This window comes from Engystomops pustulosus, chromosome 9, assembly GCF_040894005.1.
Source record: "Engystomops pustulosus chromosome 9, aEngPut4.maternal, whole genome shotgun sequence".
Lineage (NCBI taxonomy): Eukaryota > Metazoa > Chordata > Amphibia > Anura > Leptodactylidae > Engystomops > Engystomops pustulosus.
The window spans coordinates 9681759-9705819 of record NC_092419.1 but is presented as its reverse complement, the minus strand read 5'-3'; the positions used below and the strand labels follow the sequence as shown (position 1 = coordinate 9705819).

The 24061-nt window shown below is 43.4% G+C and overlaps 1 protein-coding gene across 1 annotated transcript in view; it reads right to left on the bottom strand.

Moving 5' to 3' along the window:
• Nucleotides 1-24061, bottom strand: part of AXL (AXL receptor tyrosine kinase) — a 60582-nt gene that overhangs the window by 14244 nt on the left and 22277 nt on the right. Inside the window, exons 5-12 of the mRNA XM_072122975.1 lie at nt 13125-13205; nt 7287-7402; nt 3706-3901; nt 2461-2600; nt 2057-2201; nt 1953-1970; nt 1201-1336; nt 1015-1106 (exon numbers count right to left, since the gene is read on the bottom strand). Of these exons, the coding sequence (XP_071979076.1) occupies nt 1015-1106; nt 1201-1336; nt 1953-1970; nt 2057-2201; nt 2461-2600; nt 3706-3901; nt 7287-7402; nt 13125-13205 (924 nt within the window). The remainder of the gene's footprint in view (nt 1-1014; nt 1107-1200; nt 1337-1952; nt 1971-2056; nt 2202-2460; nt 2601-3705; nt 3902-7286; nt 7403-13124; nt 13206-24061) is intronic.

Here is a 24061-nt window from a genome sequence, read left to right as displayed (position 1 = left end):
GCCATCGCTAAGAGAAAGGTCTTCCTGTAACCATGGAGTTGTCTGGATCCCAGTGTTATTCAGCACAAAACATGAGCAGGAATTTCCTGATGTTCAGCCAAATGGATGGAGTACGAACAGATTCTCTGCAGACTCCTCCAATTCTCCAAATCTATCAATCTGGTCTAGAAGGCAACCCCACCTATCCCTGTGTTAATTCCCCGTCTGTACACAGGGGTCTATCCTGACATCTGGCTTATTAGGCAAGTCATAAATATTTATTGGTTACATAAGACCAAATTCCGCCCAGGGCTGAACTTTATTTCAACTGAAAGCAACAGGATATTCCCAAAGTTTACTAGCCCATCACATCTCCAGCTTCATGCCTGGGTTTGAGTGGCCTCAACCATTGAAAACAATGGGGCAGATTTACTTACCCGGTCCATTCGCGATACAGCGGCACGTTCTCTGCGGGTCCGGCAGGGATTCATTAATGCAGTTCCTCCGACGTCTACCAGGTGTCGCTGCTGCGCTGAAATTCACCGGGTGCACTGAAGTTCACCAAGCTATGCTGGGTGCAGGTAAGCACGCGTCGAGCGACACTTTTTTTTTTTTAAATGCGGCGTTTTTTCCGGAATTGTCAGGTTTTTTTATGGCCATGCCCCCCCATGTCCGTCTCGTGCATGCCGGTGCCGATGCGCCACAATCATATCGCGTGCTCCAAAATCCCGGGGCAATTCAGGAAAAATCGGCGCAAATCGGAAATATTCGGGTAACACGTCGGGAAAACGCAAATCGGGCCCTTAGTAAATGACCCCCAATGAAACTGTACGCAACAACGAAATCTGGGATATAGTCACAATACTGGGATATCTGGGATACAGACACAATACTAGCCTTCACATTCTGCTACGAATATGGGGTATAAAATCAGTTTATGACCTAGGCCTAGTCTGATGGGATATAGTTGACATGGAAGGTTAAACCAAATTCCCAGATCTATGACCCTATAGAAGGTTGGTTTTAAAGACTTACAAGTGGCTTCTGTGGTTCTTCTACTATAAGACTTCCTTACTCTGTACCGGACCACAAGTTCTCCTTGTTCCACGGTAGGTTCAAAGGCCTCCCTGAACATGAAACCAGCCACATAATCAACATTAGTGACTTGTATGAAGTGTCTTCTTTGATCTTTATTGATATATTACGATATATAACACTCACCCGTATCGTGTCTCCTTCTTTCGGACACGTGCAAGGAAGATGGCACCAACGATCGCCCCGAAAACTGCCACCGCTACCACCAACATCACATACCACCAATGCCAGGAGAAGAGAGATGATGCTATGTCTCGGACTGCTGTGGAAAAAAAACATATACAGCTGTAGCTTTCTAGAGTGATGTCACAATTAAGAAGACAAGATATTGGGACTCAAAATTAAGAGATCGGGTAGGAGTAGGGGAGGATTAAGGCTGTTGTGGTCCCTGGAATGTATGGATATTATAGCCGGTACAAGTCTGGAATTCACGTCCTACATATTGCACGAGGATCAAGCTCCTTAGGGAATGGAGGATGTGTCCCTTCTACCAGCTTTCAATCTACAGTTTCAGGACCTTTGGAAGTCCTCAAAAGGGTCCTGAAATGGCTCTTGTGTACATGCGTATTGTGAGCGTGAACAGACGTCATGGATCAGGATTTCATGGGTGAATTTCCTTCTCTGTATAAAACGTGGTGGGTGGTTTTGGTGGCCATGGGCCCCCTAGAAGGCTTGGGTCCCGGGCTATCGCCGAACCACCAATATTTAGATAAACTACTGGGTAGGAGAATTATTTTTAAGGTAGTACATGTACCAAGGGTTATAAACCCATAAAAACATGGAATCAGGTTTTCAAATATAAAATCCAGGTGGAGAACTGAGGCTTCAAGGCTTAGTAGATCTGGACCAAGAATTACTTTTGGGATTTTGTTCCTTACCTTGAGGTGACTTGGAATCTATAAAAAATCAAATTGAAGGACATTAGTGATCACAGTATAATATATGTAATATATCCATTGGTTTCCTGCCTGAAGATCCTCACCATAATCGGTGACTAAAGCAAGAACTGGATCACTCCAAGGACCATCCCCCGCGACCGTGTAAGAGCAGACCCTAACAGTCAGATTGTCCACAGGCTGCAACATGTCCAGCATCACCTCCCTGGTCAGGCCAGCATCTACCACAACCTGGTTGGTAAATAAAACATAATTAAGGCAGATTTACTAACCCTGCCTAAATTTTTAGATAGTAATTTTTTTATGAATTTTTACATCGAGGGTACATCTTTAATCGGCCAATTGGTTGGCTAAGTTTGCATTTAAAATATATTCTAATTTTAATATATTATGCCACACCCATTTATTATAAACTCCACCTTCTTTTACAAGCCCCACCCTCCTGACAAGCAATAATACAAATTTCATGGGTAAGTATTGCATTTTGTACCTCTGGCTGATCCTTAGTTTGGTATGCCAGTCTGTAACCCATCAACACACCATTCAGTGGCGCTCTTGGCTCTCTCCATGTGATGATGACGACAGTCTCGTTCTTTAGCGCTGTGACATTTTGAGGGGGGCCGGACGGAACTGTTAAGATAAACATAAATCTCAAGTAAAACTAGGCTATGAGGGTTACATGTTACATGGTTAGGGCTACAAACAGCGCCGCCCTAGTGTCTAGGCTGTGTTGGGTAATGCAGCTCAAGTTGATGAGATTCAGCAAAAGTGCCCACAAAACAATCCCTTAAAATGTTTTAAAAGGCAATACGCTTTTAAGGCGAGTCTCATCGACTAATTAAGAGACACAAACATGGAAAAATAAAGTGGGGCGGCTGCTAAAAGATAAAGTGAAAAAAAAAAAAAGTTGTCTCACAAGGAGAAGTGGAAGAAAACGGTGCCAGCAGGGCAGCGACACAGACAGTATCGCTTGTGTCTTGTATACTAATCACTTTTAGGGGCCAGGGCTGAAAGGGAGCCCCTCTTACCAGCTCCGACCCTTTTATATCCTGCCAGGGAAAGGGAGAGCGGGCGGAGGAGAGAGGCCGCGAGAAAACTGATGAGACACTTCAAATTAAAACAAGACAAATGTCTGGACTTCTGAAGTACTAAGCTGAAAATTCACCTTATGTCAAGTGTTTTTTAAGTTTCATTTTCAATACAAGTTTCTGAGAATTTTTGTCTTTTAAGGATTGGTTCCTCCTCAATGTCCTTTCCAGCTTGACGTACAATATACAACACAATCATCTTAATCATTTAGCATCTTCAATATTCTCAGACATGGATATTCTTTGTTAAATTACTTCTCTATTGCAACGTAATCAGTGTCGGACTGGGGACCCCCACCCTAGATTATCCTCCAGAAAGAAGCCACCAACTTAGGCTACATGAACATATGGGAGGGGCGTATAGAAGGCAATAGGTGCACTGCGTAATTTGGGAGCGGTATGGTGCCGCACGTGTGTCCTATCTCTCCCCGTAATTTGGCGCCGTGCACCATATATTGCTTTGGAGAGGGGTGGGGTGAGCAGCGCTGGGTGCCGACGTGTGCCCACCGCCATCGTGTGAATGTAGCCTTAGGCTGTTATTCCTATGGGTTCCGGTATAAGGTTTGGAGGGACAATTGGAGGAACCTCATGTGGCACAGTCCAACACTCAACACAACCATCAACGTGTTAAGTCTCTTGTCTCATACCTCCTTCCAATGTCTCCATCGGGACCCAGTCTGTCCACTGGGAGACCCCCTCACTGTTCAAACAGGACACACGAACATTGTAAACCGAGTAGGGAGCGAGGTCACTGATTATATCAGTATAGGGCGGCACATTGATGTTCTGGTTGTAGATCTTATGGTGAGGAGAAGAACTGAAGTAGCTATGAGGAACAGTCGCCTAAAGGTGGGAAAGAAGGGAGAAGACAACATTATACAAAAAATGCAAAAAAAAGAAACATAAGAATTTAGAAATTAATGGCTCATATTTATTAAAGTTTTCTTTGCCCTTAAAAGAACATGTAATCTACTTGTACAGGTATTTATAAAGTGTCTGCGCCAGTTTTGTGTTGCGGCTGCTCTGTGCCCGACAAGATGGAAAAAATGTGAACCTAAAGGGGCTGTTACTGCTTAGTCGGCACTAAGTTAGCGTCACAATTCTGCACCAAAAAATGGTGCCGAATTCCCAAGCAGTGCTGGGGGCGCCAGATTCATGAAGACCATGCACCAGTTTTGATTTATCTGATGCACTCTGCACAGTTCACGGGCAAACCACACCTAGTACAGCCTGCACTCTTTTTGAAAAATGTGGGCTATTGTGTTTGTAATTCTTCATTTTTGCTCAGACATAGCCTTGTAATTTTAAAAATCCCCACTTTATACCACAACTCGTACCAGTAATGAGGAACTTTGTATATGAAAAGAAAACAAAACTAGAAACCTGTCGTGATGTATATTATGACATCCTAGTGAACATATGCATTAATATGTTGGTGGGGGCCCTGGGGCATGCACCCCGGGAGCCCTTCCTGTAATCTGGCCCTTCATGGAGTTGAGGAAGTCCTCCTACAACAATGGAACCAAGAACTGGAGCAGGGTAAATTACACATTCTTTTAGTTTTTGGTACCACTGTCCCAGCACCAGATGAGTTTTCCAATCACATATGGGATTGACGTCTCTTGAAATAGTTTCACAAAATGATATTTTGTTCAAGATGGTCATCAAGCACCATACACTAAAGATATATAAGGTTAAGAAGGCCACATTTGTAGAATTGTAGTACAGGCGGTCCCCTACTTAAGGACACCCGACTTACAGACGGATCCCTCTGCCCCCTGTGACCTCTGGTGACCTCTCTGGATGTTACTATAGTCCCAGGCTGTAATGATCAGCTGTAAGGTGTCTGTAATGAAGCTTTTTTGATAATCCTTGGTCCCATTACATGTACAATAATTTGTCTACCGAGGACCGAGTCTTCATTGTGAAGGATTCCGGTCTGTCACTTATTTAAACTCCATGGAGACATTACTATAAACCTTAATAATTACGACAATTTTCTTCTATATCCTGCTGACACCTCTGTATTATATTTCCGGGGGCCACCACCGGCGCGTGTGTCCAGTTGTCTCGTTTCCCTTTGACTTTGTTTCTACTAATGGGGAAGTAAGTGATTGGAGTCAGCAGATAATTCTTCCTCTTTCGATCCCGGTTTATAGACCACGACAGGAAGTTTCATTCATGTGCCGGCGAGGACCACGATTCATGAATGGGAAACATTGATTCCTTTGTTTCCGATCCTTCTAACCAGTAGGGGGCGGTATTCTTTACCTAGACTATTATAGATACACCTATAGATACCTGTGTGGTCTTGAATTCACTGCCACCATTTACAATGAAACCCAACAGCCATAGGCTCCGATACTATTCAACCGGCATGGAGGCCACCATATGGTTTCTCTATAACATTCTATATTACAGGAATATTCTTACGTCACAGCAAAGTTTATCCAATGGGGCATGTCTCATGGTCACATGACCATCATTTATCACCAGGTTTATCAATCTATGTGTAGACTAATACACTATATGGTAATTGGTTGGTGTTAATGAGCCGTGACAAGTCTTCTCCATGTGTCTCTGTTTCTCTAAAGCCTTGATAATGTCTTTTCAAGTCTTCATGTCCCACTTGACAAAACAAAAACAGCCCCACCCAAAGATCCTCCACCCCCCCCCCTTCACTCATTACAGACGAGGTGCGAAAAGACAAGTCTCCCGAGGGATCTGTGAGGTTTAGGAGATCCTATTGTTGAATGAGAGTAACGATGATCCCTGCCAGACTGACATAATCCCTCATTCCACTGGTAAAAACAACGCCCCTCCAGGAATGTAACAAACCAATTAGGGCCGTAATCCAGTAATTAACCTGTTAATTTAATTAGCAAGTAAATCTGTACAGCAGGGATGGAGATGGCCTCACCTAAAGAAGTTGTGGGTGGCAAGATATCGGTACGTAACAATATTCGAATACCTGTCCATAAAGTTGCCGGAGCAGAAGGGTCATCATGTGACCACCAACCTACCTTCCAGGACCTTAAGCTTGTATTGTATTCTTGAATACAAACTTAAGGTTCTGGAAGGTGGATTGGACATGTGCAGTTAGAGATCACATGACCCTCCATCGGAGGAGGACAGGAGGCTTCACTTTACATGTCAAGAAAGTGGAGCAGAAATTTTAATAGATGTTTATTGGTAAATAACCTACGATAACATTCTACGATAAAGTGGGCAACCCCTTTAAAGCGGGAGTACCGCTCAAGACAGCTATCATGTAATTTACTTACCCGGTCCCGTCGCGATCCCGTGGTGCATTGTCCAATGAGGATTTGAGTCCGAGCTGATTCACTAAGCTTGTGCGCCCGAGTTCCTGCATCCGTCGCTTCTGCGCCGAGGTCCTTCCCGGTTCTTCCCGGTGCATGTGAGTGCTTGATCTTGCGACACAATTCGTTTTTTCAATTCTGCCGTTTTTCCGAATCCGTCGGGTTCTCCGACGGCCACTACCCCCGATTTCTGTAGCATGCAAGCCGGCCCAGGTGCACCACAATCTGATCACGTGCGCCAAAATCCCGGGGCAATTCAGGGCAAAGTGGAAATATTCGGGAAATCCGACGAAAGTGCGGTGTTCGGACCCTTAGTAAATGAGCCCCAGTATATGGGTAGGTCTGGTTACCGGTGACATTTGAATATAAAAAAACTAGGCCTCAGACAAGGTTCCTGGTTTTAAGGAGGTTTGGAAGAATACAGAGTGTTAGCAATGAACTCCACTTTTATTTGAAGTTGTACAGTCCTGTGCAAAAGTTTTAGGCAGGAGTGGAAAATAATGGAATAATGGAAAATTCTAAATACCCTGGAAGTGATGACATGGCCACCACAGAGCCCAGATCTGATCAAGTCTGTCCGGGATTACGAGAAGAACAAGTCTCTGGTTGGTCCTGCAAGATGTTTGGAACAACCTTCCTCCGGAGTTCCTTCAAAAAAACGACGTTCCGAGAAGAATTTAACCTGTTTTAAAGGTTAAAGGGCGGTCACATGGTCACATGGAATATCGATTTCTCTTTTACTGACCCAATTTTTCAATTCTTTATAAATAAATAGAACTTCTTATTGCTTTACACTGAAACGATTTTTTTTATTCACACCTGCCTAAAACTTTTGCACAATACCGCGCAGTGTCTAGTGACCCGCAGGGTCTTCGTGGCAATACATTCCCTGACGTATAAGCACCCACCTGCACTGTGCACACTTGCACCGGGTGGGCCCCGCTGTCTCCAGGTTTCCATGATATCTCCAGCTGAGTCGCGCTCCGGGTCTCCAGCGCCAATTCTTTTGGCTTCCTCGGTAGAACTAATGGAAGAGTTACATGACACATGACTACCGGTGTCCACAAGTGTGCGGATCATATTCCTGTACTATCAGAACTTTATCCCAACAGCAGCAACTATCTGCTGCCTTCTCTGAAGATGACCCATCCTAGGTGGCATCTGTCCAACCTCGCATAAAATACCATAAAACAACATAAGAAAGGAAATAATAGGTGGATATAAGCTGCTATATAACCAGGAGACATTACAGCTATGAAGTGGTTAACACTGCCCCCCCTTGTATCCTCCGTCAGATGCCCGGGAGGTTAGTGGGCACTGAGTCACCCCCTAAACAAGTGAATCAGCCACATTCCTCCAGCAGGAATCTCCCGCAGAGATGTGTCACCGGCTCCACGAGCAGGTGGGAATAATCAGCGCAAAACCAAAGATTACGGTTCATAAAAGGGTCTCTATCTCCGCTCCTTATTGTAGATGCCGCAGCCCGGATGATTCACGGGCGGATACAATGGACTTATAACGACATCTGCTTATACTGGACCATACAATACAACGACCCCAATGTACATGATCTGCACAAGGTTCTGAATATACTGGAGCATATACTGGACCATACAATACATCATCCCCGATGTACATGATCTGCACAAGGTTCTGAATATACTGGACCATATACTGGACCATATACTGGACCATATACTGGACCATACAATACATGATCTGCACAATCCAGGTTCTGGATATATTGGACCATATACTGGACCATATACTGGACCATACAATACATGATCTGCACAATACAGGTTCTGAATATACGGGACCATATATTGGATCATACTGTACATGTTCTGCTTGTACTGGGCCATACAATACATGATCTGCACAATCCAGGTTCTGAATATACTGGCCCATATGCTTATACCGGATCATACAGTACATGATCTACTTATACTGGATCATGCAATACATCATCTACCGGACCATCTATACCAGACCAATGCTGGATCTGCTTATACCGGACCATATAGTACATGATCTAATACCGGACCATATAGTACATGATCTAATACCGGACCATATAGTACATGTTCTTATACTGGACCATATAGTACATGATCTTATACCGGACCATATAGTACATGATCTTACACCGGACCATATAGTACATGATCTTATACCGGACCATATAGTACATGATCTTATACCGGACCATACAGTACATGATTTTATACTGGACCATATAGTACATGATCTTATACCGGACCATACAGTACATGATTTTATACCGGACCATATAGTACATGATCTTATACCGGACAATATAGAACATGATCTTATACCGGACCATGTAGTACATGATCTAATACCGGACCATATAGTACATGATCTAATACCGGACCATATAGTACATGATCTAATACCGGACCATATAGTACATGATCTTATACCGGACCATATAGTACATGATCTTATACCGGACCATATAGGACATGATCTTATACCGGACAATATAGTACATGATCTTATACCGGACCATATAGTACATGATCTTATACCGGACCATATAGTACATGATCTTATACCGGACAATATAGTACATGATCTAATACCGGACCATATAGTACATGATCATATACCGGACCATATAGTACATGATCATATACCGGACCATATAGTACATGATCTAATACCGGACAATATAGTACATGATCTTATACCGGACCATATAGTACATGATCATATACCGGACCATATAGTACATGATCTAATACCGGACAATATAGTACATGATCTTATACCGGACCATATAGTACATGATCTAATACCGGACCATATAGTACATGATCTTATACCGGACCATATAGTACATGATCTTATACCGGACCATATAGTACATGATCTAATACCGGACAATATAGTACATGATCTTATACCGGACAATATAGTACATGATCATATACCGGACCATATAGTACATGATCTAATACCGGACCATATAGTACATGATCATATACCGGACCATATAGTACATGATCTAATACCGGACCATATAGTACATGATCTTATACCAGACCATATAGTACATGATCTTATACCGGACCATATAGTACATGATCTTATACCGGACCATATAGTACATGATCTTATACCAGACCATATAGTACATGATCTTATACCAGACCATATAGTACATGATCTTATACCGGACCATATAGTACATGATCTTATACCGGACCATATAGTACATGATCTTATACCGGACAATATAGTACATGGTCTTATACCGGACCATATAGTACATGATCATATACCGGACCATATAGTACATGATCTTATACCGGACCATATAGTACATGATCATATACCGGACCATATAGTACATGATCTAATACCGGACCATATAGTACATGATCTTATACCGGACAATATAGTACATGATCTTATACCGGACCATATAGTACATGATCTTATACCGGACCATATAGTACATGATCTTATACCGGACCATATAGTACATGATCTTATACCGGACAATATAGAACATGATCTTATACCGGACAATATAGTACATGATCTTATACCGGACCATATAGTACATGATCTAATACCGGACCATATAGTACATGATCATATACCGGACCATATAGTACATGATCTAATACCGGACCATATAGTACATGATCTAATACCGGACCATATAGTACATGATCTTATACCGGACAATATAGTACATGATCTAATACCGGACCATATAGTACATGATCTTATACCGGACCATATAGTACATGATCTAATACCGGACCATATAGTACATGATCATATACCGGACCATATAGTACATGATCTAATACCGGACCATATAGTACATGATCTAATACCGGACCATATAGTACATGATCTTATACCGGACAATATAGTACATGATCTTATACCGGACAATATAGTACATGATCTTATACCGGACCATATAGTACATGATCTTATACCGGACAATATAGTACATGATCTTATACCGGACCATATAGTACATGATCTTATACCGGACCATATAGTACATGATCTAATACCGGACCATATAGTACATGATCATATACCGGACCATATAGTACATGATCTAATACCGGACCATATAGTACATGATCTTATACCGGACAATATAGTACATGATCTTATACCGGACCATATAGTACATGATCTTATACCGGACCATATAGTACATGATCATATACCGGACCATATAGTACATGATCTAATACCGGACCATATAGTACATGATCATATACCGGACCATATAGTACATGATCTTATACCGGACCATATAGTACATGATCTTATACCGGACCATATAGTACATGATCTAATACCGGACAATATAGAACATGATCTTATACCGGACCATATAGTACATGATCTTATACCGGACCATATAGTACATGATCTTATACCGGACCATATAGTACATGATCTTATACCGGACCATATAGTACATGATCTTATACCGGACAATATAGTACATGATCTTATACCGGACCATATAGTACATGATCTAATACCGGACCATATAGTACATGATCATATACCGGACCATATAGTACATGATCTAATACCGGACAATATAGTACATGATCTAATACCGGACCATATAGTACATGATCTTATACCGGACAATATAGTACATGATCTTATACCGGACCATATAGTACATGATCTAATACCGGACCATATAGTACATGATCATATACCGGACCATATAGTACATGATCTTATACCGGACAATATAGTACATGATCTTATACCGGACCATATAGTACATGATCTAATACCGGACCATATAGTACATGATCTAATACCGGACAATATAGAACATGATCTTATACCGGACCATATAGTACATGATCTTATACCGGACCATATAGTACATGATCTTATACCGGACCATATAGTACATGATCTTATACCGGACCATATAGTACATGATCTTATACCGGACAATATAGTACATGATCTTATACCGGACCATATAGTACATGATCTAATACCGGACCATATAGTACATGATCATATACCGGACCATATAGTACATGATCTAATACCGGACCATATAGTACATGATCTAATACCGGACCATATAGTACATGATCTTATACCGGACAATATAGTACATGATCTTATACCGGACCATATAGTACATGATCTTATACCGGACCATATAGTACATGATCTAATACCGGACCATATAGTACATGATCATATACCGGACCATATAGTACATGATCTAATACCGGACCATATAGTACATGATCTTATACCGGACCATATAGTACATGATCTAATACCGGACCATATAGTACATGATCATATACCGGACCATATAGTACATGATCTTATACCGGACCATATAGTACATGATCTTATACCGGACCATATAGTACATGATCTTATACCGGACCATATAGTACATGATCATATACCGGACCATATAGTACATGATCTAATACCGGACCATATAGTACATGATCATATACCGGACCATATAGTACATGATCTTATACCGGACCATATAGTACATGATCTTATACCGGACCATATAGTACATGATCTAATACCGGACAATATAGAACATGATCTTATACCGGACCATATAGTACATGATCTTATACCGGACCATATAGTACATGATCTTATACCGGACCATATAGTACATGATCTTATACCGGACCATATAGTACATGATCTTATACCGGACAATATAGTACATGATCTTATACCGGACCATATAGTACATGATCTAATACCGGACCATATAGTACATGATCTTATACCGGACCATATAGTACATGATCTAATACCGGACCATATAGTACATGATCTTATACCGGACAATATAGTACATGATCTTATACCGGACAATATAGTACATGATCTTATACCGGACCATATAGTACATGATCTAATACCGGACCATATAGTACATGATCATATACCGGACCATATAGTACATGATCTAATACCGGACCATATAGTACATGATCATATACCGGACCATATAGTACATGATCTAATACCGGACCATATAGTACATGATCATATACCGGACAATATAGTACATGATCTTATACCGGACCATATAGTACATGATCTTATACCGGACCATACAATATAGAATCTGCTTATACTACACCATACAATACATGATCTGCACAATATAGGATCTGATTATACTGGACCATACAATATACAATCTGTTCTCCTACAAGTCTGTACTATACAGGGAGTATAGGTGTAGTAGTCTCACCCGGGTCTTGGTGTCTGAGACCTTGGGATTGTATATGATCCAATGTATATTATATGTACAGTAATTAAATCTGCGGATTTTGGTAGGTCTGACCTACTTGATTCCATTGTGTCTAGTTGTCTAATCTGCCTTAAAAGGGGTTTCCTAGTTTTAAAGAGCTCAGCTGTAGTTCCCAACATTGGCCACTATACAAAGATCCCAAATGGACTTCTATCTGCTTTCATTGTGCCAGTAACATCTAATCTTCAGAGTACCAGGTGTACTCACCGATCTGATACTGGTGACCAATAATATGGACACCAGGGCGTAGTTTTGGGACGTAACACCCTTTGCATTGGGAACTTTATGTTACATATCTCCTCCATAATACGTTCCTAACCTTCTTAACTCTACAATGCAGAACCCCCCCCTACACAATACAACCCAGGATCTGATGTTCTTTATACTTTACCTTTAATAGTTGCGGTTCTGGATGTGGTAACACCTTTTCCATTATGTGCCTCACAGGAGAACATGGAGGATTTATTGAGACCTGAGGGAAGAAAGGAAACAATGGGTGTTTTGTGGTGCGGTAACTTATACGGTGCTCCACATATGAGCCTATGTCAGACTTGTTGGGTCTCGTATATCCACTAAGAACATTGTGCATCATCGTAGACATAGGACATTGAGTTGGACGTAGGGTCACCAGAAATCATAAGAAAGGTCGTAAGTCAGACTATACACATCTCATACTTCTGGTACATCCATGACACTACTGCATGTCCATCGTCTACACAAGGTTCAGGGGGGTCAAGGACTACCTGTTCCGGTCTTTTATAATACTAATAAAACATTTGGAGAAATATCGGTCTCGCTGTGCGCCTCTCGTCCTTGACCCCCGAGCACCCCGAGCTTGGAGAACACAAAGACATCGGCTGCACCTCTGACAATTATCCTACACACCAAAACTAGAGTTGTGTCTTGTATTGAGTGCAACTCCACCAAGTGAGCATCAACCAACCACATTACACATTGGTAACTAGACAATATTACCCAGTGAACGCTGTTTTGTTTTGTCTCTGCTATTCCTACACAAGGTTCAGGATCTTCCAAATATAACACTACCACGGATAAGATGTGAGAACATATCAATGAGGCCACGTTCAGAGCAATGTGTAAATTTGGGAGTGACTGTAGGTGTCTCCAGTATCTCATGCTCCCATATCATATTCCAGGAAGTTGGGATAAGGAATGTTTGGTATGGTCTTCATATTTATCGACACTGTCCATAACAGTGGTCACCAAACCTTGTTGGGTTTTTTTGTCAGGACCACTGGACCACCGCGGACGATGACACAAGCTGACACCTGGGACCTAAGTTGCACCCGGTTTTCATCAGAGCCCGCCGCAAAGCAGGTTGGACTTGCTGCAGCGTGGTAACAACAGGACGTTGCAACTTTGTCCGCCATGGCAACCAAGGTGAGGTACAGAATCAGAAGGCAAGTTCGTGGTCGGGGACAAGCAGGAGGTCAAGACAGGCGGCAGAAGTTCAGGGTCAGAGGCAGAGCAGAAGGTCAGGGCTGGTAACGGAGGAGCGTAAACGGGAACAGATCCGGGGTCACAACGGGGAATCAAAACACAGGGACAAGGCAAAAGAGTAAGCTTTATCGACGGCATGGAGCACGAAGATCTGGCAGGGAATGCTGGGAGACGCATTCTTCTGAAGCCGGCGCGCACGCACCCTAGGAGACAGAAATTGGTGTGCACGGCCGTCGGATGGGAGTCAGGTAACGGGGAGAGGTAAGATCGTGCGGCAGGGCACACGGAGGATCACAGGTGAGCCCGCAACACGAGACGTGGTTCGCGGGAGCACCTGTGACAGTTTTATAATAACACAAAGGGTATTTTATTTTAGTTTTAGAAAATCCATTCTCTATTAAGGAGTTAATCTGGGTTCTCTCTTCTACTGGCCAGGCAATGGTTACAAAGATCTGGAGGACCTGTCCAGATATGAATGTGTAACGTTTCATTTCACCTGTGGAGGTGCTGCAGAGAAAAAGGTTTACAGGTCTACGAAGGTTTTGCCCCCCAGGAGACCATCTCATGGCACTGCAGGTTCTTACCATTTTAGAAGTCATCTAGATATGAATGGAGTGAAGGTCTTCAACTCACATGGAGTGGTCAGGGACCTTGGTTCCCAATGTGGGACCCCTATGAATTACCCTTATCCTATCCAATCACTGTAGATGGGAATTTGTTTAATTGGTAGGACAACGCCTTTAGTCTTTCCACAATTTTGAGGCTTTCCCTTAAAAAGAGTCCTATAGATAATAACCCATGTGGTGGCATCTCTGCGTGGGGGCGGCTGGCATAACCTCCGCCACTCCCCGTCTTGTGCTCTGAATAAATATTATTCTTGGCACGGCTTGGATATATGTGTTCCCCTTAAGGGATGTAATTTTGCTTCCAAATGTTTTCCTGTGAAGGGCAGGCAAGTCTAACTCCGCTCTATAACATGATCTAATAGGCGAAGCTCTCCAAAACAAACCATTCATACGTCATAATCTGCATCAGCCCCCCCACACAGGAAGGGGGTCTACGGGCCTGGAGAAATGTAAAGACGCTAATAAAGAGGATATTTCCATGTGAATAGCCGGCCTCCGTCCTTCTTCTGAACTGGGGGCCAAGATTGAGTTTTCTGAAACCTTAGCAGAACTATTGTCTATTTATAGCATGTGAACTGAGACCAATGGAAGGGGGGCATGTAATTGGGCTATAATACGCCGTACAAATCTGTAATACCCATCAGTCACGCTTACACACTGCATACAGGACGTGGTCATGTGGTTTATAGGAGGTGTCTGGTTCCAGAAGATCTCAGCTTATTGTCCGTTAATGGAGACAGAAAAGAACTGATACTAATTCACAGGACAAGTCATAAATGTATCACTAAAATATCTGCCAATCAGAAGTATGAGCGGCCCCTAATCTCCATTGACATTGGGGATACAATGGGGGCCCGAATCGCTCTTTTTCGTCGGGTTTCCTGAAAATTACCGGTTTGCGCCGAATTGCCCCGGGTTTTTGTCGCACGTGATCGGATTGTGGTGCATGCGATGGAAATTGGGGGGTGTGGTCATCGGAAAACCAGACGGATTCGGAAAAAACGTGGAATTTAAAAAACGAATTGTGTCGCAAAATCAATCACTCACATGCACCGGGAATAGGTTGGTGAACTCCGGCGGATCTTGGCGCAGCAGCGACACCTGGTGGACATCGGGCACACTGCCTTAGTGAATCGACGGAAGACCCGAATCCTCCACTGAGAACACGCCGCTGGATTGCGACAGGACCGGGTAAGTAAATGTGCCCCAATGTTTATTCAATGGACCATTCATGACATAATGTGATGGCCTCAATGAACTGATGTCTTTTTGGCTTAGGATCCGAATTAGTAGAGGATAGAAATACAACAACAGCATCAGGCCTGCACATAACCAACACCACATCAAGTAGCCAGAACCTGGAGACAAATGGTTGTGACCATGTTACACTTGGCCGTCCATAGTTCACCAAATCTCCAGTCATTCCTTGCATTGCCAGGTTTACGAACCCCATCCAGTATCGGACAGGGATCACTTGGACATACCAGATAGAAATTATCAGCAAATGTCTGCAGACTCTAGCATGTTCATGGTATGGGGGAATTCCATTTTTTTTTCTTTATTTGTTCTTCATGGGTAACAAAAGATGAATAAAATAATACTGGGGGGTTAGCCTCCGTCAACTTTTTAGAATATAGACCCTAGTAGCTTCCAAATCAGGTTGTCTTCTGCTGTAACTCTAGGTCCAGAAATGGTTTAAAGCCTAAGCCAACTGGAAGGTCTTGTGGTGGACCAGTTTGACGTTGCTCCGGTCTATCATAACTACGTATATTTCCTATATCTCAGTGGGTCTTTAAGAAATCAGACCTTGAGCACTCGTATCTAGTTCTAATGAGAACACCAAACGAATGACGCACCACCATCTTGTTTACATACTGACAATGCATGACTGACCTCATAGTGGATCATCTTTCTCTATTATAACAAGCCATGTACCGGTGACATGATCTGGATGAGTATTCAATCTCTATATATAAACCAGATGTTTCCATTCATGAACAGAAAGGGGTGAGCTGGAGAAAACGGGATTATTCCAGGAGATCAGTATTCGGTCAGGTTGTGTTGATCTATTGTCATATTGGGGCTCATTTATTAAGGGTCCGAATGCCGCACTTTCATCGGGTTTCCCGAATATTTCCGTTTTGCACCGAATTGCCCCGGTATTTTGGCACACGCGATCGGATTGTGGTGCATTGGCGCCGGCTTGCACGTGACAGAAATTGGGGGGCGGGCCATCGGAAAACCCGAGGGATTCGGACAAACTGCAGAATTGTGTCGCAAGATCAAGCACTTACATGCACCAGGAAGAAGCAGGTGAACTCCGGGCCGACCTCGGCGCAGCAGCAACACATGCAGGAAGTCGGACGCACGATGTTAGTGAATTGCGCCGGACCCGAATCCTCGTCTGACAACGCAACGCAAGATCGAGATGGGACCGGGTAAGTAAATCTGCCCCATTATCTTCTATAGAGAAGAGTCGGTATACGCTGTGTCCTCCTCTATTGCCCGTCTGGCATTGGCCACTAGTAGGAGGGGTCCTCCTCTCCACCATTCATATGGTATCTGTATATCCAAATATATACTAAAACTGCTATAAAGCAGCGGCATCTTTATACTTTGTGATGCATTATGGGTAATTGCATGGTGTGCATGCTAACGATTGCGGGATAACCTATTGTTATTTGACGTCTTAATAACAATCAGTGGATCGGTTGTGTGTAAATTTAGCTGGAAGGAAATGCTTTTAATAAGCGCTAAGTGCCCAGAGAGCGTGAGATTGAGAGTGAAAATACCACAGAGAGAGGAATGTGCAAGAGACAATGATGGAGGGGTGGGAGAGGGGGGACACCGGGTTATGTAGATGGTGGAAGCGAGGACCATCATCTCCTCCAGACACCTGTACTGGACACAAGACCACTCTACACAGGCTCCGAGGGCCATTGTGGTCAATAATCCGTCTTCATCTGGGCACCAGGTCCTTAGTTCTCCTCCAGATGTGATGTCAAGGGACTGGAACATCTGGAATCGATCAGACCTCGGTTTACACCCCCCACAACTCTCTCCAGACAGAGGGATAGAGACAACAACACAGCTGCCTTGTGGTCAGCCCAATGACGTCTTGTATGGCGGAGTGCTCCCAGCATCGTTGTACTTATATAACACTCTTGGCCAATGTTACCGCCTTTGATTTACGGAGGGAACGACCCAATAAACATATTGGCTCGTCATCGGTTACGCTCATTATGCGTACAAACAACTCCACCCTGGTAGATGAAAACTCCCTCGCAAGGATCCTTGGCCGTAACTGGCCGTATTCTCAATGCCTCCAAGGTTTTGGCTTCGTATATTGGACCTATCCATAACTTGAGGGTGTGCCAGGGCCGGCGCTATGGGTAGGCAAAGGTGGCAATTGCCCAGGGCCCCCAGGGAGAAAGGGGAGAATCTCTTCTTTCAAATGAATCTTGAATTTTGTTTCTAGGTGCTACGGATCCAGAGATATTCAGGTTTAAAGTGAGAATATCAGGTGCCGTTTTTATATATAAATATCTCGGTTTTCCTACATTTTAGAAACACAAATTTAGATTCATATAAAAGAGGAAACTCTCTTCTTTCACAGGAAAAAAGAAGTGAGGTTCTATGTGTCACAGAACCAGAGATATAGCCCCCTGAAGTGTCCCCCCCCTCCAGATTCTTAGCCATCAGGCTGCGGGAGCATTTGCTGCACACAGGAGCTGCTGCACCTCACAGATAATGGAAATATTCACTTTATATGTTACTAGTACTACATTTTGAGAATGGATAATATCAACTAATATTCATGTTTTTAACCCTTCTCTATGCAAATCTAAGAACACACTTTGGGCCACATGTATCAATCGTTTTTTTCTGTTGTTTTTGCGCCTATTCATTTAGGTGCACCGTTTTTGTGCCATTTTTGCCACTAAATGCCAAACTAGCTGCGCAGCAAAAATAACCAGCTTTCCCTCATTTATCCTAGCAATCCAGATGTTTTGATGTGCCTAATGATATTCATCACTTGCGACTTCTCATTTAGGCGCAAAAACGGGCGCAAAAACACTCCAGCCCGAAGGTGGCGTTATCTGAGAAGAATGCACTGAGCCCCTTTGCAGAAGAGCTCATTTCTAGCAGCAAAGCTCAACCAGACACTGCAGACACTAGAACATATAATACAGACATGAGATACTCTGCAGACACTAGAACAGATCATACAGACATGAGATACTCTGCAGACACTAGAATAGATCATACAGACATGAGATACTCTGCAGACACTAGTACAGATAATACAGTCATTAGATACTCTGCAGACAGGAGCTGCAGACTCTATTTACACTTCATCACCTTCTATTTACAAAACATTCTGCAGAATCCTGAGCTCAGAGCAAGAGAGAAGAGAACGTTACAGAATGTTGCACATAGTACTGACAAGTGTCCCCCATGTCATTCTGCACAGTATCACCAGTGTTTCTGAGGGGGATACTGTGCAGAATTACAGGGGTGCAGCAGGAGATCAGCACTGGGGGATCCCCTCCAGGTGAAGCCCCTGCTGAGGAGGTCACTGGGTGCAGGGTGTCACACACCTTGTTGCTGCTGTGAGTGTTATCTTCATTCTGGGCTGTGGGAGAAGCAGAGAGGAGCTTGTAGCAGGATCACATGTAAGTGCCTGAATCTAACATTGCACCTAAACTGCGCCAAAATTGCGCCTAAACTGTGTTAAAGTAAAGTGATTAATAAGAGGCAGGAAATTACCTTATCACAGATGGTTGTAGCTTGTGATAATTCTGGAAAACAGTGCGCCCGAATTTAGGCGCAACTACTACACTTAGGCGCACAAAAGTGATAAATGTGGCCCTTTCTCTCTTATTCCCTTTTATTTTGTGATAGTTATTTTTTGTTGGGAAAATTGACTGATGCGATGAACATTCAATCCTCTTCGCTTAATGTGACTACACCGCGACCAGAACATTTCCATAAAGTTATATGTAACACCAAAAACACACACATGTCCTGGAATAAAGTTTTTATTTCCCCCATCCTCCATTACTTACACCGATGTTATGACTTTCTCACTCTCATTCTTATGAAGCGCGGAGGGTTCTGTTATTGTGCAGCTAATACAATGGCGCACATCTAAACATGACTTTTATTATCTCATTAGAGGGGTTTATGGATATATAGTTATTTATTTGGGTTACCATTGTGTAAGGAACAGACAATGATACATCTGTGGGAATTTTCTGCAGTTCCCTTTGCTGCATATTTTGGTGAATATGCACATGTGGGGTCTGTCTGATCTCCTCACATCTTACTGTTTTAGGAAACTAGATTTTCTTTATATAAGTATCTGGATTTGTACATATTTTAGAGGAAATTTTGAATGTTAATTGCCAAATGCATCGCCTGGTTGTCTGCTTTTAAAATTCTATAGGTTTTATGGCGCCTTTACTTTTTATTCTGTTTTATTGATATATTTTGCAGGTTGTGACTGTCTAAAAATGTCTAGCTGAAAAGCAGATATCTAGTTATTACATATTAGTGATATTATGTGGATTTATTCATGTGAACATATCAATAGGGCACATTTGTGAACTCTACAAATGTCCATGTATTACATTTAGGAGATGTGAAGGTAAACATTTTCTGTTTGGATCAAATTTTTTGCCATCAAAGTCAAATTTTAAGTATTTTTAATAAAATGTTTCAATTTGAATCAAAATTGCATGAAGGCGCCTATGTCTATAAAATCTTTGATGCAATTTTGAAAATGGGGCAAGTGTCTGCTTTCAGAAAATATCGGTCCCTCTCTCCAATGGGCCTCACAGTCTAATCAACCTACCAGTAATTTTTTGGAGTGTGGGAAGAAACCGGAGGACCCGGATGAAACCCATGCAGACACAGAGAGAACATACAAAATCTTTGCAGATGTTGACTAGCGCTGCAAGGCAGTAGTGCTAATCGCGGAGCCACCATGCTGCCCATAAATCTCCCTATCATTTATCTATCTCCTATAAAATTCTCCCATATTACAGTTTGTTTTACCATACTAAAGGAGCCTCTTGCTGACTGTGACTGGTCATAAAATAGTTTTATTTTGGGGCCCCACTTTTAGTTTTGCCCAGGGCCCCACTTTCTCTAGAACCGGCCCTGGGGTGTGCAGAGGGTGGCGTCAAAGCCAGGGTCAGGAGCCTAAGAGGTCCTGTTAGATGTGTCTTCCCAAGACCGGTACTGTAAATGATAACTTGTAGATGGGCTCTGGGGGCATTGGGTGATGAATATTGAAGTTTTATTCCCCAAGCCTTCCGATGATCCTTTTTAGATGACATCACAAGTCTGACAAGTGCTTTTTGGATAGTATCTCAGTCCAATGAAAGGCTCTGAGCTGCAGTACCACACAAAGCCTGCTGTCAAGTGTGGCGCTGCTCTAGAAAGCATTAGCTTTACATTAGCAGATGTTATATAGAAGATACCCCAAAATACGTGCACCATCTTTGTTTGTAACTCCCTAGGGCAGTAAGTGTTTATGGTTCTGTGTTTGTCAAGATGTGTCGTGACCCCTGTGATGGCCGTCTGCTTCTGGTTTGAATTTGGTTTCTAATTCTCTTCCCTTTACCAGCTCTGCAGAATTTTTGCTTCCCCTCGGAGTTTCAAGACAGATGTTGGTGGAAATTGTGAATTTCCCCTTCAAAACAGACAAATGCTAAACGTTCTAAGAATAGGACGAGAATGGAAAAGTCCCTGGAACACAGCTCCAAAATAAGGAGGGGTTAATAGAGAGCCGAGCGAACCATGAGCACAGACTCCTTTTTAGCCTGAAGAGCCTAATTATTAACATTCCTTGTGTTTAGCTCCTCTGCCCTGGGAGGTGCCCCTATAGGGCATGATTTAGAGACCCTACTCTGTGGTTACCTCGTTGTGTTAGTGGTACTGTCACTACTGTCAAAAAACAACATTGCCACCATGGGATCGCTTGAAAACCATCTACTCCTTCCTGACACTTCATTAAGAGTTCAGGACCAGATGAGGATTCATCTCAAACCGCCCCGTCATGGACGTCCACAATCGCTGCTGGCACCAGTCGCGGTGGTTATGTCTTCAAATGCAAAGTCAGTCAGTGGCATTTAAATGGTTAAACCCCGTGTGCCGGTACTAGCCAGCACAACATCATTGGAAGGAACGATCCTCTCCAAAATGGCGTGATGCAGTGTTTCCGGCATGTTAGGGGGGCCAGAGATGGTTCATTGATGTTGGTGACATGCCGGACCCAAAAGAGGTCTTAAAAGCAGGATTTTGGATTTTCCTTGTTCCTTTTGTTGCTTTCCTTCAAGTTATATTTTGCCTTCCGAAAGCTTCACATCCACCTATACACAGAGCTTGGCCTACCTGAACAAATGATGGGGCTCATTTACTTACCCGGTCCAGTCGCGATCCAGCGGCGCGTTCTCCGACATGGATTCGGGTCTTCCGGCATTCACTGAGATCGTGCGCCCGTGTTCCTGCAGGTGTCGCTGCTGCGCCGAGGTCCGCCGGAGTTCACCTGCTTCTTCCTGGTGCATGTGAGTGCTTGATCTTGCGACACAAATCGATTTTTAAATTCCGCCCCTGGCCACGCCCCTGATTTCTGTCGCGTGTACGGCAGCGCGATTGCAAAATCTGATCACTTGCGCCAAGATCCCAGTGAAAATACGCTCCGCGGACCCTTAGTAAATGAGCTCCAATGGGGCAGATTTACTTACCCGTTCCGTTCGCGATCCAGCGGCGCATTCTCTGCACTGGATTCGGGTCCGGCCGGGATTCATCAAAGCAGTTCCTCCGACGTCCACCAGGTGGCGCTGCTGCGCTGAAGTCCGCTGGAATGCCTCAAAATACACCGGCCTATCCAGGATGAAGGTGAGTGAAATTTTCGCGACACAATTTTTTTTTTAAATGCGGCGGTTTTTCCGAATACGTCGGGTTTTCGTTCGGCCACGCCCCCCAATTTCCGTCGCGTGCATACCGGCGCCGATGCGCCAAATTCCGATCGCGTGCGCCAAAAACCCGGGGCAATTCAGGTACAATCGGCGCAAATCGGAAATATTCGGGTAACACGTCGGGAAAACGCGAATCGGGCCCTTAGTAAATGACCCCCAATGTGTCAAGTAAGAACTTCTGCTTGGAAAATGTGTCCCCCAGACAACTGATTGGTAAACAATTGTCCAAGTCAGAAGGAAAAACTACTGGAACTACTGCCGGGCTCTAGCAGCATCTAGAGATCTGAGATCATCTGGAAAATTGCCAAGAATCTCTCGACACACATGACACACATGAGTTATAATCACCTACATGAATCCCAATGAGGTGTAAAATGGATAATTACTGATTTTTTACAGATTACAAAACTTTCCTTGTTTAGATTGGGAATTTTGAGTAACAAGTAGAAGCCTGCACGAGTGACCTCCATGTGTAGCATCTGAAATTTGTTACAGGAACCAGCAAAAGTTTTTCTATGTATCCATGAAAACCGAAAATAAAGATAACAGCGCAATGCACGACCTTCAGCTATAGGTGGCATGCCAAGGCCAACTCCAAGGAGCCGATCTCTGAGGACCCAGTATTCCTATCACTCCTGGAGTCTGGAGGGCAAATGTCCTTATTTTTGGCTACAAGTTTTGAATTGAACTTGTAAAAGAAGAACTTCAAACATGGAGATGGTGGATGATGGGAAATATGGAAGACGTAAAGAAAACCCTAGGAACTGAAGACCTACAAGTTTATTCGAGTCAGGAACCAGTTGTCACCATGACCTTAATAATAATAATTCCTTTATATAGCGCACACAGATGACGCAGCGCTGCACAGAGCTTTCCAAATCGGTCCCTGTCCCCAACGGGGCTCACAATCTAATCAACCTACCAGTATGTTTTGGAGTGTGGGAGGAAACCAGAGGACCCGGAGGAAACCCACGCAAACACGGAAAGAACATACAAACTCTTTGCAGATGTTGACCCTGGGACTTGAATCCAGGACCCCAGCGCTGCAAGGCTGTAGTTCTAACCACTAAGCCACCATGCTGCAAGGCTGTAATGCTAACCACTGAGCCACCGTGCTGCAAGGCTGTAGTGCTAACCACTAAGCCACCGTGCTGCAAGGCTGTAATGCTAACCACTGAGCCACCGAGCTGCAAGCCTGTAGTGCTAACCACTAAGCCACCGTGCTGCAAGGCTGTAATGCTAACCACTGAGCC